This window comes from Fundulus heteroclitus, chromosome 16 (genome assembly GCF_011125445.2).
Source record: "Fundulus heteroclitus isolate FHET01 chromosome 16, MU-UCD_Fhet_4.1, whole genome shotgun sequence".
Classification (NCBI taxonomy): Eukaryota; Metazoa; Chordata; class Actinopteri; order Cyprinodontiformes; family Fundulidae; genus Fundulus; species Fundulus heteroclitus.
In genome coordinates, this window is record NC_046376.1 from 23,402,550 (window position 1) to 23,420,276 (window position 17,727).

General features: G+C 40.0%; 1 protein-coding gene across 7 annotated transcripts in view; it reads left to right on the forward strand.

Annotated features, from left to right (window-relative positions):
- The window catches only part of pitpnc1a (phosphatidylinositol transfer protein cytoplasmic 1a), an 82,749-nt gene extending 65,916 nt beyond the window's left edge, over positions 1-16,833 (forward strand). For all 7 annotated transcript variants that reach the window (XM_036148118.1, XM_012872390.3, XM_036148119.1 and 4 more), the window contains exons 3-9: positions 2,585-2,673; positions 3,641-3,648; positions 5,283-5,354; positions 8,022-8,117; positions 13,112-13,267; positions 13,828-13,891; positions 16,315-16,833. In XM_036148118.1, coding sequence (XP_036004011.1) covers positions 2,585-2,673; positions 3,641-3,648; positions 5,283-5,354; positions 8,022-8,117; positions 13,112-13,267; positions 13,828-13,891; positions 16,315-16,625 — 796 coding nt within the window. In that variant the 3' untranslated portion in view covers positions 16,626-16,833. The remainder of the gene's footprint in view (positions 1-2,584; positions 2,674-3,640; positions 3,649-5,282; positions 5,355-8,021; positions 8,118-13,111; positions 13,268-13,827; positions 13,892-16,314) is intronic.
- The last annotated feature ends 894 nt before the right edge of the window (positions 16,834-17,727 follow it).

Sequence of the window (17,727 nt, forward strand, 5' to 3'; positions counted from 1 at the left end):
AGAGTAATGTAATCGGGTGGGTAGGGGGGAGGGAGCACAGTCTGTTAAACAAACATCTGATTCCAGTCACTCCCAGAAGACGCTGTCAAAAAAAAAGAGCGGCAATGCCAAGAGACAGGTGAAGTGGTTGTAAATGACAAGTGACTGCGCCTCAGGGACAAATGAACTGTCACTGGCGGTTCCTAGTAGAGAACAAGGCTACATGTTGGTGTGTGAGTCTGCAGTAAGTCTTCTCCGCTGTGCCTGTCTCTGTGTGCGGGGACACAGAGGGAGATGAGGTTAGTGTAAGTGATGCATAATTTGAGCAGTCGCTGTCGGACGCCGAGGCTGCCTCTCTCCACCCACACACCACCTGTTACTGTGTTATAGCTGCAGTCTGTGCAAGTGAATGTACGTGTGTGGCGCTTGTAAATAAAGCAGTGCGAGGACACAGGGCCAGTGTGACCGGTCTGCCGAGTTTGGATGGTACCCACTGGACGTGTGACAGAACGGGGAAGAGGGGCCGCTGTAGTCTCAACGGTCTCCTACAAACCTGTTTACTCATACAAGACATATGCAGTGCCTTGCAAAAAAAAAACATTTACATCCCTTGAATCTTTCCATATTTTGTCATGTTTCGACAACAATGAACTTCAATGTATTTTATCGGGATTGTATTATCATTTTACAATCATCAGGTGGAAATCTGAGAAGTGTGGCTTGTATTTCTATTCAAACTTTGTTTAGGTAGAGTCCAACAAATCATATTATGTCCAGTAAAGGAAGGAGGCCTCTGTGGAAAATGATGCATGCACCATAAGCCTCCAATGTGTCAGATTGGCCCAGAACTTAATCCAAAGAATCTGTAGCAAGACTTAAAAAAAATCTTTTGTTCACAGATGCAAACCATTCAGTGCAACTGAGGTATTTTGAAAAGGAACATGCAAAAATCTCAACATTTAAACGCTGGTAGACAGATTACAAGTGCTCCCTACACTTTTCAATTTTCTCTGTGCAAAATAAATAATAATTATGTATCAATGCCCTTGCACTTTAGAACTGAGCATTACTTCAGGTTGGACTTTCACATAAAACTCCAATAGACTGCAATAAAGAAATGCAAAAATATTCAATGGACATGAACACTTTTGCAAGGGACCGTGGAATAGAAAGGTCTTTATGATGTCTGGAGCTGCTATAATAATGAAAGACTTCTTTGATGTTGTTGTGACAGCTGTTCCAACTGTCACACAGAGACAGGAATGGTAAAGGGTTTCTGTTATTCTTTTTAATATTACTTTACATATTGATTAGTGAATAGTTTAGGTTCATCTCTTTAAAATTGTTTTCATTAGTCTGACACTTTAGTTAACTATTTGCAGTGCACACATTTAGTTAACTTTGTTTGTCAGTTCTCTTGTATTTTGTTAAATGCAACAAATTAATTTTCTTCTTTTGAGTTACCAGTTTCCTCTGGCCCGGAAGCTGAAATCATACAGATGAGCTCCAGCTGATGGCTGTCAAACTTCATCAGTGGGTCGTTCCATTTGTTTGCCAGAGGAAGGGGAAATTTTGCCTTTAGTTTATTTAATTTTACCATTTCTTTAATGTATCTTCTTTTTGGTAACTTAGTTCAATAGTAATATTTATCCAATTTAAAGATTTAGTTATGTGCTGACCAGTATTTGTTTAAGCTCTTGTGTGTTTAACTACCCCCTGTGTGTGAATTAGCAGTGGTCTGATCAGCCACTATTTAAGTTCCCCCTCATGTCTCGTTTGTTAGGTCAGTTTTGTGCTTGAGTTATTTGTGTTACTACCTGAGTTGTGGTTTGTTATGTTGACCTCAGTTTTTGGGCCCCAATTTATCATTTTTGAATATTTTTTGGATTTTTGTAATAAATTAAGAATATAATTTTTGAAATTTCATCAACGTCTCTTTGGCTGGTCTATGTAAAACCCTCACAGTTGTATTAAAGGTAAAATCTGGTCTCGATTATCAACTGGATGTATTCAAAGCTGAATATTGACGTTTCAGCCAAAAATAATTTGGGCTTACCTGTATTTAATCAGATTTGGTTATAACTCTCTGCTCATGCCGTTTTTTCCCTTCTTTGTTAATGCATAGTGATTGTTGCAATGCTGAATATATCAAAAATATAAGCCGTATATTTCTTTCTGACTCACTTACAATATCTGGTATATCTCAAATCTCTGGTCTGGCAATTTTTCTCTGATTCTCTATTTAGAATCCATTTTTGAAGAGAAATTGCTGCTCCTCTGTATTTTTCCTTCTTATTAACCCTCCATGCCTCTCTGTATATCTATCACAATGCAAGTTCTAGTGAAAGACCCCTGTAGGGCGCAGGATGTAATCAGTGTAATCAACTTTCCCAGGGACCATCATACCCTCATTCTAAGGTCTCCGTTATGGCTCCACGCAGCAGGACGTTTCTTATTGCCTGTTCTGGTCAATAGGCCAAAAGAAAAGAGTTGAACAAGTGGAAGCCAAATTTGACTTGGCTGCACATAAGTTGCTTGTCTCACCAGTCTTACTTCTTCTTTTTCAGCTTCCTAACATAAAGCCTCATCGTTCTGTGTGTTTCAGCAAGCTGCCCAGCTGGGCCAGAGCAGTGGTTCCTAAAATTTTCTATGTCACAGAGAAGGCCTGGAACTATTACCCATACACTATCACAGGTAATACTCTTATTAAACATCACTGCTCTTTCGTCCATGGACGTTTATCTAACCATTACTATGTCCCAATCGCATCTTCAGCGATAACAACGACTTTAAAATGAAACAGAGACTTGTTTTTTATTTAAATTCCACCTTTTAAAAGCTTAAAAGGTCAGTAGCTTAAAATAAAAACTTTCAAATGATATGGATGGTACGCGTACGTAAACATTTTCATGTAAATGTGTTAAATTATAGCCTTTAGCTAATTTACATTTGTCGTCCCTTGTCCCTAGGTTGGTGTTGTTCAGGAATGGTATATGCAGGTCATTATTATATGAAGAGAATAAATCTATCAAGACTTTTGATAGATTTATTCTCTTGATTCAAGAGATAAATAAAGGTCCAAGTACTGAACCCTGCTGGACCCCTACTAGGGTAGAGTTCTGAGTAAGATTGGCAGGAAGTCGGAAAGTTAAAATAAAAATTTTCAAAAGCAAATCTTTATTTCTTGCTAAATGCACAGAACGGATTGGAAGATTTAAAAAATAGCCTCATTATTACAGCCATATTGGTTTTAAACATAGTTTCAGCAATTTGTGTATACATACAGTTTTCAGTGTTGTTGGATGCTTCGATATTGCTGAAATTTACATTACAGGTCTGTGTTCTAGGATTGTGAATTTATTATTATTATTATTATTATTATTATTATTATTATTATTGTTATTGTTATTATTATTATTATTATTATTAATCATACATATAAGCTTACATTTTCCTCTGTTTTGGATGAAGCTTGCAGAATAACAAGGAAATAATTAATGCCAGAAACAATCTAAAAATAAAAGTTTTAGCTAAGAAAGACCTTTTATTTCTGTACGGGCCTAATGGTTCTTACTGTTTCATTTCTTTGTTCTCTTTCACCCATCTTTCCCTGGCATCTCACCTCTTATTCCTGTCCATTATACGGACGGCCTCTGGTCAGAGTACACGGTGAGTACTTTCACTTTCTGCACACATGTGCACACACACATTTTGATCCGAGACACTTTGATCCAAGAGCTGACATATAAGCTGAAAGAAAGCTTGCCAAAACATGTGCTTTACAACACACTCTGCCATTTTTCCTTTTTTTGTTGCACCATCTATTCTAGTATTCCATGATTTACAATCCTTTCACATTGCTTCTTATTATGGCAGAATGGCAGGTTTTTAAATAACCTTTCATTTCTTGAGTTGAGTACTCACTGCATCATTTTATACAGTTTACACACAACTAGCTGTATTCTATGTTACATGATTGTTATGTCAAAATGGGAAAGCAATAAATCTTATTTATGTAGTGGGGCTTTTTGTGGGGGGTTTGCAGAAAAGCTCCATTTGGCCATTGCACTCTAAACGTCACTGCTGAGTTTAACAAACTGCACAATTTTACTTTTGCTATGTTACAGAAAATAATGTTTCTGGTATAACAATTCAAATTTAAATAGTGTATAATTTTGGATTGGAAGTATAGTGACCCTGAATCACCACATTTTGCTCCAGTTGTCTAACATTTTTAAGATAGTTTTTTTTTTTGGTTTTTTTGCCTTCCTCACCATGCCCCTCACTTCTGTGTCGAAAGCAGAAACTGTGGTCCTTAAACAGCCTAGTACCATTGGCTGAAATAAACGGGCCTCTTGTCTTATTTATACCCCAGTAAAACAGAAACTTACAGGAGTGGAGCAAAACTGAAAAGCAAATACCTCAGTGAAATTTATTTTAATATGAACTAGTTAGGGTGCCAATAAGAGTCGAATATTCCACTTTGAGACAATGTTCTCATATCAAAAGTTTGATTTTTCCAGTTTTTACATGTACAAATTTTCTACAAAATTTGTAACGTGCAAAACTAGCCTCACAATAAATTTAGTGGGAGGATTTGCACACTCAAATCTGTAACTACATGACTAAGGTAGTCAAAATCAGAATGTCAAATCTGTTTACTTAAAGAGTTACATTTAACCACTTGGTTGTGCACTTCTTCTTCTAGTGCTGAAATGGCCAAAGTCTTTAACTGATGGGCTATTGTGTCTTTGCAATGAGCTGTGAGATTGTTTACCTGTTGGGTAACAAGTGTTTTAAACAGAGACTGTTTTTGATGGGTGAGACAAAATCTATTCTCTTCACCTTTTAAGTCTCACAAATCTCTCACTTTTCTTCCTTTGATCTTTGGAGGAAGTAGAAGTGCTCACTCTGTTATTTTCTATTTTGCCAATATGTAACCCCTTTGGGATTTTTCCCCCCCAACTGAGTAATTGTACTCGAGTTAAACTTTGTTGTTTTTCTTTTTATCCTGCTGCAATAAACAATGAATTTATCTTTAAGGTTTTTAAACCCGGGGGTGACGACAGTTTACAGCGTCTGTACATTAAATTTTTATACAGGATATTTTTTATATGACTTCACTCTTGGGTTGCATGATAAATGGATGTTTTCATCTTTAATTTGTCATATGCATTGAGCTTACACATAAACAAAGCAGACACAATATTAGATAAAGTTCAATGAAGGTTGGTGTAGATATTTTCTTGCAAAACACATCATAGTGCAAAATAACGTCAAACCCTTTTTGCTGCTCCCTACAGTGTTCCTTCCTGCCCAAGTTTTCCATCCACATAGAGAGCAAATATGAGGACAACACAGGAAACAACGATAATGTGAGTACAGCTGAAAAACCCACGCGCTCGGTGAAGAACTGAGTGTGCAAAACGCGAAAAGGAGAAGACAGCATCATCTTGACTTTTCAATTGGGTTTAGATTGGGACGTTTGCTACTCCCCTGTTGTCTGTTTTATTGCTTCATCTTTTTATCAAACTCTCTCTCTCTCTCTCTCTCTCTCGGCCATTTTCATGCTTCAAGGCCTCCACATCAAATCTGATGAATTGCTTTTGTCGGAGGGTTATTGAATCGCTGTGACTGTAAGATATAAAGAGAAAGACTAGATAATTCAGCGAGGCTCAAATTCCAGATGGATTTTGAGAAACAAGATAATAGAATTGGCAAAATATATGTTAATCAATTGTCAAGCATTAAAATTATAGACAAACGTAATAGGTGATCTTAAAAGAAACAAACAAAAACTTAAAGCCTGCAGAGCTCATCAAGCTGCTTAACAAACTTAGTAACCCTTTTTGATTTTACTGTAAAAATGTTGGCAAAAAATGTATAATACTGTTGCATTAGAACCTGAAGCAGAACCTTTTCGAAATCCCAGAGTTTACAATAAATGAATGGACAGAATTTCCAAAAAGGATGAGTGGACAGTAGCAGGAAACATTTGATGCAGATGCTGATAATACAGAGAAAAAGATTAATTCACTTTAGAAACCAGCTTCTTAATGTGAGAAAGCCTCTGTAATTGCTAAACTAAAGGTTGATTGTGTCTAAATCATAAACTCTAGCTGGCCAGCTAAGATGGGCAAGAGAGCAAAGACTCTTGGTGAGTTAAATGTCAAAAACTACATGGCTCTTCTGTTTAATGATAGACCACATCTATTGTGCTCCAAAATCAATACTAAATAATAATAATAATAATAATGATCCTTTTTTAAGCTATAAGTAAGGTTCCAATATTTGGGAGTTTTAGAAAGTCATGTGAAAAACTCTGCACACCCCGTTAAATATTCAGCTCTTTACCGTTTTATTATTACAAATTTCTGGAAAATAAAGGAACCATTTGCTTTTGACAACAAGCGTCAACATTGTTCTACAAAACAATCAATAAAAACACATTTTGCTGCTGAGGAAAAAGGTTAAGACACTCTGCTCGCCTAATAGCTAGTTTTACACTGTTCAACTGAAAATTCTCATTAGTTCTATTCCTGGAATGTCGTACTTGATTTCTGCCAAACATGTCCTATTTTCTGTTGTCCAACTAATTAAACTCCACACTTATTTGCCCATAAAACATTATTCCAGAAATACTGTTGTTTGTCTACAATCTCTCAGCCAAATTTTCAACCCAGTGTTTCTGTTTTTGTTAACCAGCAAAGGATTCCTCCTTGCTCCCCTCCCATAAAAGTAAAATTTGTCCAGTCTTTTTTCCGGTTGTAGAGACATCCACCTTCATATCAGCAGCAGCAAGAGCTTCCTGTAGGTCCCATGAGGACGTTGTAAGGTTTTTGGAGACATCTGGTACCGTCTTACGGTCTTGCTCCCCGGGTGGACTTGCCTGAATGACCAGGCGCGGATATGCCGACACTTGTTTGGAATGGTTTCTTTGCAGTTGCTGATTTTACATCATTTTGAGACATCGATAAACCGGGCCACACCAAACCAAAGGCCAGAAACTGAAGCAGCTCAGTCGATCTCACCCTAGTGTTCACTCTCGCTTTGACTGCCAGGAGCACATCAAGGAAACGTCTGAGGTTTAAACAGCGCACACTTTCAAAATGTTGATTCTAAATGATAATATTCATGGCCAACTGAATTGTTTGGTTTTGAACACTTTTTTGTTTGTTTTTTTGCTGTGTTACTAAAGTTAATATTAAATATACAATTATATGTCCAACATGTAGCTAAAAACTCCCATAGCATCCAAAAAAGATTAAACCACATGAAAATGCTTGGAATAGTAGCTTACATACATAAATACTGAAGAACTTCAAAGAAATAGTCTGAAAAATGTCTTATGTCTTCTACAACATGACACTGTGTCCTTGCATTTGTGATTGGGTCGTTAATCACATCTTTTCTTTTTCATTTATCACATCTGAAAGCTTTCTTTTTCATATTCAGAGCCACTTGATGCTTTGATTGTCAAAAGGAAAAAGTCAGAGACTTATGCAATATTGCCTTGATCTACACTTTAGCAAAAACAAAAGTCTGCAGCTCCACTCGGTGGTACGTGACGGGAGGTGCACCCGAAAGCTGCTGGTTTTACAGATGGTCATTATTTCACATTTGAGGCTGACTAGGACAAATGGGGCAGTAGACTTGTTCATTGGAAGGGGTTTGCTCCTTCCGCTCCTGACTTAACACCTCACTGCCTCCACCATTTGTCCTACTGCTTATGTTCTTTCTCTTTTAGACTCCAGCATCGTTTTCAGTAACCTATCCATTCATCTTTTTGCTTTTTCTACTTTTTTGAAACAGCAAAATAAGAGTCTGAAGGGAGTTTTTTAACAGCTTAGCGATGCCAGAGAGTGAAACTGTACTGATGAGACGAGATAATTGTTTTTCTGTGAATGAGTAGGAGGAAGTCACTCAGCATAGGGTGTTACTCATATCTTTTTTGGACTCTTGTCACATGAGACTGTCAACGCAGCCCTATATCCAGCTGCATTTGCTGACAACCAAGGTGTATATTTGTTGCCGTCCCTCAGATCTTTGGAAGTCAGCCCAGAGAGGAGGAGACGGAGGTGTGTTTCGTGGACATCGCCTACGACGAGATCCCTGAGCGCCACTACAAAGAATCAGAGGTGAGGAAACAGAGGTTTCTGAAACGTCGCCACCATGTTTGGTGGGGGGAAAAAGTGACAAAAGAACAAAGGCTCAAGTGAAAAACCCACAGACCTGAAAGGCAGCGGAAGGATAACACAGGGCAATTTTTATTATCCACCTGTTTTTCACCACCAGCTGGTCATCTGCCCCATCTGAGAGATGGAAGAAACACAGATGCATGTATACGCGTTGGGGGGAGGCGATATTAGCTGCAGTGATTTGACATTTGTATGCACGTGTGCTGGCCAACCTACCCCGGTGTGACGATCATGAGGAGTGGAGCTATTAATAACCACAGGGAGTCATGACCCGGCAGCAGCGGTGTTTTATTATTGACACCTTCACTACACACCTCCCACTGGGATTTATGGTCTTCTGCTTTTAAACTCTCGCAGCTAAGAATAGCTCAGAGATTATCTGCAGAGCTAAAAATAGCTATCAGACATCGATTATGTGTTTCATTCTTTATCAGGACAGATGCTGCCTCGGTTAATTAAAGATGAGAAAATATTATTTTAGTTTCACATTACAATACCCATTATTTAACTTCTTTATTACCGATGCCCTTCCAGTGCTTTGAATAACCCACTTAAAATGTTCCTATTTGTCTCAATGACTTTAAACTGAAACCTTAGAGATTTATTGTTTCTCAGAAGTAGCAGTTTGTCAGGCCTTTTCAGCATTAAGAGATGAAACTGAGTGAAGAGTACACAATTGGAAACTGTTTTTGGAAAATATTCTTGTTAGTGACGCATTTTAAGAAATCATTTTCTACTATAAATGTCCCAATGTGTAAAGCTAGCCATTTAAAGCTAGGCATGCTCTTCACTTTTACTTCTGCTATTCCATAGTATGATTTTTCATATATTTCTGTGTTTTTAAAATATTTTTGTAAAGCGTCTTTGAGTGTTCAAAGAAGCGCTACATCCGTCCGTCCGTCCGTTGTCTTCCGCTTATCCGGGGTCGGGTCGCGGGGGTAGCAGCTTCAGTAGGGAGGCCCAGACGTCCCTCTCCCCAGCCACTTGGGCCAGCTCCTCAGGAGGAACCCCAAGGCGTTCCCAGGCCAGCCGGGAGACATAGTCCCTCCAGCGTGTCCTGGGTCTTCCCCTGGGCCTCCTCCCGGTGGGACGTGCCCGGAACACCTCTCCAGGGAGGCGTCCAGGAGGCATCCTGACCAGATGCCCGAGCCACCTCAACTGGCTCCTCTCGACGTGGAGGAGCAGCGGCTCTACTCTGAGTCCTCCCCGGATGACTGAGCTCCTCACCCTATCTCTAAGGGAGAGCCCAGACACACTACGGAGAAAACTCATTTCAGTCTCTTGTATCCGGGATCTCGTTCTTTCGGTCACGACCCAAAGCTCGTGACCATAGATGAGGGTAGGAACGTAGATCGACCGGTAAATCGAGAGCTTCGCCTTTTGGCTCAGCTCTCTCTTCACCACAACGGATCGGTACAGCGCCCGCTTCACAGCAGACGCTGCACCAATCCGCCTGTCGATCTCCCGCTCCATCTTCCCCTCATTCGTGAACAAGACCCCAAGATACTTGAACTCCTCCACTAGGGGCAGGACATCCTCCCCAACCCGGAGAAGGCACTCTACCCTTCTCCGGTTCAAGACCATGGTCTCGGATTTGGAGGCACTGATTCTCATCCCGGCCGCTTCGCACTCGGCTGCGAACCGCTCCAGTGAGAGCTGTAGATCACGCCCTGATGAAGCCAATAGGACCACGTCATCCGCGAATAGCAGAGACGCAATCCTAAGGCCACCAAAGCGGATCCCCTCAACACCTTGGCTGCGCCTAGAAATTCTGTCCATAAAAGTTATGAACAGAATCGGTGACAAAGGGCAGCCTTGGCGGAGTCCAACTCTCACCGGAAACGAGTCCGACTTACTGCCGGCAATGCGGACCAGACTCTGACACCGGTCGTACAGAGACCTGACAGCCCTTATTAAAGGGTCCGGTACTCCATACTCCCGGAGTACCCCCCACAGGATCCCCCGGGGGACACGGTCGAATGCCTTCTCCAGATCCACAAAGCACATGTAGACTGGTTGGGCAAACTCCCATGCCCCCTCAAGAATCCTGCTGAGGGTATAGAGTTGGTCCAGTGTTCCACGGCCAGGACGAAAACCACACTGCTTTTCCTGAATCCGAGATTCGACTATCCGACGGACCCTCTTTCCAGAACCCCTGAATAGACCTTACCAGGGAGGCTTAAGAGTGTGATTCCTCTGTAGTTGGAACACACCCTCCGGTCCCCATTTTTAAATAGGGGGACCACCACCCCAGTCTGCCAATCCAGGGGAACTGCCCCCGATGTCCACGCAATGTTGCAGAGCCGCGTTAACCAACACAGCCCCACAACATCCAGAGCCTTAAGGTACTCTGGGCGAATCTCATCCACCCCCGGGGCCTTGCCACCGAGGAGCTTTTTAACAACCTCGGCAACCTCAGCACCAGAGATGGGAGAACCCGACCCAGAGTCCTCAGGCTCTGCTTCCTCAATGGAAGACGTGTTGGTGGGATTAAGGAGGTCTTCGAAGTATTCCGCCCACCGACGCACGACGTCCCGAGTCGAGGTCAGCAGCACACCACCCCCACTGTAAACAGTGTTGGTACTGCACTGCTTCCCCCTCCTGAGACGCCGGATTGTGGACCAGAATCGCTTTGATTTGATTACATTTGATTTATTATTGTTATTGTTATTATTATTAATAAATCCGATCAATCAAATCCATGTGTATGCTTAAGACCTCAGTAGCTGGAAATTGCAGCAAGTTATTCACGTTTTGTCAGTCATCCTTGTTCCGTATTGTATTGCAGTTGCAACCCAATTAACTTACTCACTGATGGCGTTAAGGTTGTGAAAGGATCTGTTTTTCCTGGACAAAGACATACATTTTTCCCAACCTTGATTTATGGCTTTAACGTGAAGGTACCTTCAGAAACATGCTTCTCTATAATATTCAAAAACATGCATACAGTAGCTTCATGTTTCGTTTCTAAAGCTAGATCTGACTCGAAACGTGCAGCAGCTGTCTTCAATGAACTAAAGTCTTGTTCCTGTTGATGATATTTTCATGTGAAGTAGTTTGCTGAAGTGCTAGGCTTGGCTGCTGTGTGGGTGTGTTTTCTGTCTTTTCTTAAATGATTTGTTTATAATTCAGCCTGTTGCGTATTTCAATGGGCTGCCAGTTATTCCCATGTGGGTAAAACTCACAGGAAAAAAATGTGCTCCCCTTTACCACATCTTTATTTGTGCACTGCAAAGAGCAGGTCACCATACAGCAAACTGTGCCAACCTGTAAGGTTTCTCTTTTACTGTAAAGGTTGAAAATGCATAGATGGGAACGCAAACCTGGCTTCATCGGGTCAATAAAGAGCACAGCTTATGATAGACGATTTTCTTATGGAAATAAACATCCAGCTGATTAGCAATAAGCACCAGCTGGAGGAAATTGTCTTTACATTCTTGAATGTGAATCCAAAACCGTTTCAAGCAGCTGGTTATAAATGTTATATAAGTCTGTCTCTGAGTCATCACATGTCTATTTCTTTAAAGACAAAAATCTCAGTAACAATATTTTAAATAAAACGCAATATTTTATATTTTTGATCTTGTATGAAAGAACGGGTTTCTCTCAAGAGCTCAGTAAATTCCAGTGTGGTACCGCCATAGGGTGCCATCTGTGCAGTAACCCACTGTGCCGACCTTGCCATCTTTCTGCGAAGTCTCTAGCTACAGACCTCCAGTAACTCAATTCACAAAGTGAGACACATTATATAGAATAGGTACACACAAAGACTGATGTTTCCAATCCTTTATTTCTCTTAGTTATGGTCATTTTCTAATTAGAGCTAACTAAAACAATATTTAAGCTGAAAATATCATGTCAAACAATTTTTTACAGAATTGTGAGTTTTATGAAAAGTATGTTTAATACCTGTTTAAAGTACTTTTCACCAACAAGCCTCATTGGAATGCATTATTCTAATTTATTGAAAATGTCTGAATGGGTGAAGGTGAATATTTTAGGCAATGTGGTATATAACTGATAAGAGCAATATTACATAAATATTGAAAAAGACCGAAGATGGTTGCATATTACAATTAAACATTTCTTTTGTTTAATATGGTCTACGACACAGGTGTAAAACTCAAAGTGTATAAAGTGGCTAAAACTGTGCCTCCTGTAAGTGTAACTCACCCCAATATCTACTTTTTTTGCAGGTAAACTGTATAAACTGGGCCTAAGGGTGCTACTTTTATGTTACTGTGCATTTTGTATACTACTATGTGAACTGGAATGAAATTATGAAATGAAAAGTATCGTCTCTACACATGCAACCGGCCCTTTTATTGACTTCATGACACCAAAGTGGCCCCATATAGAAATTAGTTTGACACCCCTGGTCTACGACATATATAATTTTTTTAAATCTGTTAGATTACATATTGAAATAGGGTTTTAAGTACCCTTTTTCCAAAGAGCTTTAAATGTTTGATACTGACTAAGCATCTATTGTATTTATTTTTTCTTTGTGTTTCTTCAGCCGTCTTTCGGTAAATCTGAAGACACATTTCCTGCACACTCAAATGCAACAGGCTTCGTCCATCTCCTCTACTATAGAGCTCCTTAACCCTCCCACCCGCACACATGACCCCCAAGACAAATGATCAGCAAAACACAATAAGTACACAGACAGGAGCGATTAATGCATGTAAAGTTGTCGTTGAAGGATGCTGTCTGTGCAGCCTGGCTGCTCTCTGTATGTATATCCTGTTATGAATGCAGGTGTTCCAGTCCAGTAGGCAGGAAGGGATGGATTATTCTCAGCGTGCATGAGGGATAAATTACAGAAAACCTCTTGGCATACCACTTTGGCCACTTGCTCAAAATCTTTGGGGGGAATGTGTTTCTAGAGAGAGCGCATTATCTCTTGATCAGCTGCCTGATTCTTTTTGCAGGACCTTCGAAATTTTAAGTCAAAGAAGACGGACAGGGGGAATCTGCAGGAAGGGTGGATCGACACCCAGGACCCCATCATGTGCTCGTACAAACTGGTTACAGTCAAGTTTGAGGTGTGGGGGCTGCAAACACGCGTGGAGCAGTTTGTACACAAGGTCAGTATGACAAACCCGCCGTATTGGATTTTGTTTTCTTCTACACCCTCACTTAATTTTCTTCTCATACATCGTAAAAAAAAAAACGTTGTGACTCGTGCTGATCGCTATCAGCACCCGAGGCCTTCAATTTTCTACTCTGGAAACATGTAACCACGGCAGTGAGCGAAATCAATGTCTGCCCTGGTCACCTCTCACTGTTAGCCCCGCCGGCAACATTTAAACCTAATATCTGCTATTCCCCAGAAGCATTTCTCCCAGCTCTTAGCAGCATTTGTCCTTGGGTCAGACTGTCCCTTTCCCCCCCCCCCCCCCCCATGCCTGAGGCTCACTTTGACACGCATACCTACTCACAGTCAGGGCCATTACTCATAAGGTAGCGCTCAGAGTGACTCATATTAATCAAGTGTTTCTGCGGAGAAGCACAAACAATAGCGACTTCAACGTGTTTTCAGTCTCTCACCTTCAGGTTTAAGTTAATGTGATTCATGTCCGCTCACCTTGAATTTCCTCCTCCACACCGCTCTGATTTCACCTTTTTATTTTCTAACTTTCCTCAGGTGATTCGAGATGTCCTGCTTCTGGGACATAGGCAGGCGTTTGCGTGGGTGGATGAGTGGATTGGTAAGTTTATTGCAGATGGTGGCAACAGGAATAGAAAAGTTCTGGTTAGTTGTTTGTTTGTAGATATAGATATAGATATAGGTATAGATATAGATATAGATATAGATATATACATAAATGAGGCAGGGGTTTTAAATCCATTCATCCATAGTGTACACCCAGTTATCCATGCAGGGTCACAAGGGTGCTGGTGCCCACAATGCAAAAAGGGAACTCAAAGTAAGTAAATTTCTCTTGAAATTATGTATTTTTCCTTGATTTGAGCAGCTAAATAAGATTCTTTGCCAATGGTATTAGTAGTCTTACCCCTAAAATAAGATAATTAGATATCCTGCACTTGAAATAAGATGATGGAGATTAATTGTTCTTATCTTAAGTGCAAAAAATCTTATTCCATTGGCAAATAGTCTTATTTAGCTGCTCAAATCAAGGAAAAAGACACTAATTTCAAGAAAATTTTACTTACTTTTAGTTCCTTTTTGCAGTGTATCTCCAGTGGTCAATAGACGAGAGACGGGGTACACAAACAATAGCAACTTCAACGTGTTTTCATTCTTTCTGCAAGGCAACAGAGCTCCCAACTGTGCAACCCCAAGTTTTGAGTGTTTTGCAAAATAAAACCGATTATCTGACAAGGACAAAATTATGAAAATACACAAATTCAATGAGTTTGTGACTCATTGAACAATCAGCCAAGAATATTTCAGTTCTTTTGTTGAATGATTTTTATACTCTTCCCTCTAATGCCCCTTATCAAGATTTTTTCAAAAATCAAGTTGAGGTTTGAAGGCCAGTAAGGCCATGGTTTAACCTTATTCTTGTTCATCCTCTGTAATTTTGTGTAAGGGCTTCTCTTTCTATCTCAGGCTTTGCTGCAATCAAATGAAATGTTTGAAATAACATTTCGTAGGTATTTCATTGAATGTGCCCATCCCTTATTGCAAAAACTCTCCTTAAATAAGAAATGTTTGAGAAAAATACTTTTTTTCTAACAAAATTTAAAATCATTTTCCCATTGTTGCCAAAAAAGCCCCAGAAGAAAAAGTTTAATTTCCACGTTTCACAAAGATCTTTTTGTGTGCAGGTTTTGCGGTACACCATTGCTGAAAAAACAGCTTAAGCCTTTTTCTTAAGATCTTTTGCTTTGCAGCAGACTTTTCTTTTCAGCTATCTAATGAGTCATGTAGGTGAAATGTTTCCATTTATCTTTGTTAAACTGACCTCATATGTCTTATTATTGAACTAATATCTCAAAGCCAGAGCGTTGGCAGTTTAAAAAGGCTCAGACTGCTCATTCTTGAGAGAACGTTTAAAACTTTACCAAAACGTCTGCTCTTCCCTTTCTTTCCTGTTTTCAAACAGAAATAAATTAGAAATTCCAGTAAAAGAAAATTGGAAATTCCAGTAAAAATCCTTTAATAAATGATGTAAAACATACAGTGAGAATTTTGTTAACTTTCACTTGTGGACCCTTTAAAAAACATATGTCTGAACAGTGATGCATAAAAATGTCCATGTTTAATAGATCTTTATGCAGCATGTGACATCTTTTACTGCTAGTCTGGAAAAGGTGCACAGAATACGCTGCTGCTGTGCCAAATTAATCAACATCTTATGTGGCAGACTGGGGCTTCATATGTTTTATTTGGTAATTATAACTATATAATATAATTATTATTATATTATAACTATATAATAATTATAACAGAGTGAAAAAGGTCACGTGAGGCGTTCCTAAAGACTTTGTTCAGGGGCCAATTTAACATTTTCCCCTTAGCTCAGAATATGAATGCATGAAAAAATTATTTATTTGGGTGATACATTTAGATCAAAACATCTCAAGATTTAAAAAAAGGAAAAAATAAATAAATAAAAATAAAAATAACAATCATTCCGACCAAAAAGGAATAGGGTGATGCAATTCTTACTCTGCATAGTTTTCATGCGTGGGTTCTCTCCGGGTACTCCGGCTTCCTCCCACAGTCCAAAAAACATGACTGTTAGGTTAATTAGTCTCTCTAAATTCTTCTTAGGTGTGAGTGTGTGCGAGAATGGTTGTTTGTCCTGTTTGTCTCTCTGTGTTGTCCTGCGATAGACTAGCGATCTGTCCAGGGTGTACCCCGCCTCTCACCCAGTGAATGCTGGAGATAGGCACCAGCACCCCTCACGACACCATTAGGGATAGACGTGTTGGGAAATGTATGGATGTATGGGATGGATTAATAAGTTAGCCTGATGTCTTAAAACATTGCCAGAATTAAGGGAACTTCAGTAATCTGAAAACTCGTCATTTTGAAATGTATTTTCTGGAAAGATATTTGAATACCCTTGTGTATGTGTCGCGTTTGTGTCTATCCAAACATAAGGTGAATTAATGCCATTTTCAGCCCAATTAGTTTGTGTTTATTTCTTTACTCCATCAGACATGACCATGGAGGAGGTGAGGGAGTATGAGCGCGCCACTCAGGAAGCCACCAATCTGAAAATCGGCACTTTCCCCCCGGCCATCTCTATCTCAGAGACCCCTCTGCCGTCGAGCACCCGCAACGGCCCCAACAGTGCCCCTTCCACTCCCCTTTCCACTGAAGCTCCGGACTTCCTGTCTGTGCCCAAGGAGCGACCCAGAAAAAAGTCTGCCCCGGAGACTTTGACCCTGCCCGACCCGGGCCGCAGGGACTCACTCTTTAAGCTCCCAAGCTTTTTCTCCTGGAACTCCAGTCCACAGCCCGAATGAGAGTTGAACCACGACCTTGACCTGTGGATCAGTAGAGGATGCTTGCTTTGCACATCCAACAATGCGCCCCCCTCTCCCCCCCCTGGCCAGTTTAAGTATCAGAGGCTTTTCGGAGATCTGGTCATCCCCGCTCCCTCAGTAGAGTTGCCGGTGTTACAGCAAAGTCAGCAGCTCTCTGATTGCCTTTACAGGTAGAGAGTCCCCCCCCACACACCTAAAAAAAATAAGTCCTCTGAGGTGTAAAAGCAAAGTTTGTTCCTACAAGAACACTGAAAAGAAGCTGCAGAGTCTTCATTCGTATCTTAGATTTAGAAGAACACCGGTCCCAGTTTTCAGAGCACCCCCTTCTTTTCATCCAAGCTCAGGGTGTCTTGATCAGAAAGTTAGAGTTTCACTGAGTACACATAAACCTAACATGTACAGGATTACATTTTTTTGCTGTTTCCCCTTCTAACATCCGAGTCTCTGGCTTTGTTACCTGGAGCTTTTTGTTCAGTGTTTATATTAATCTAGTAGAAAAAGGTTTTGACAGGTTTTGTTTCACGACGTAACAGTGAAGTATTAAAAGTTTTACACTCGAGTGTACAGTGATTGAGTAATCTTGTATATACTGTATGAACAGGAATATTAATCAATACAATGTCAGCACTTACCTTCAGTGATGAAGCTGCTATCATTTATGTTGTGTAGTCAGTTGTTTGTTTTGTCTTATGCCTGTCATACTGGATGTGTTTTTTTCCCCCACAGTTTTATTGAATGTTCATGTGGTGTTGTTTAGCTGCTACTTTGTTCAAAGATGAGTTTTGTATGCAGTAAATCCAATTAAATGATATCCAAAGCTAGCAGTCATGACTGTGAGGAGTCTTTATTAATATGATTACATGCCTGAAAGCTGCCTTATTTATATATATATTTATATATAGCTGCCGTATTTATATTATGCTGTATATATATATATATATATATATATATATATATATATATATATATATATATATACCCCTTGAAAGTGTTCATATATTGTGCATTAAAGCAACACACTTTTTGATCAAGATTATATGAGACCAGTAAACAGTAATTTGTAAATGTGAAATGGAAAATA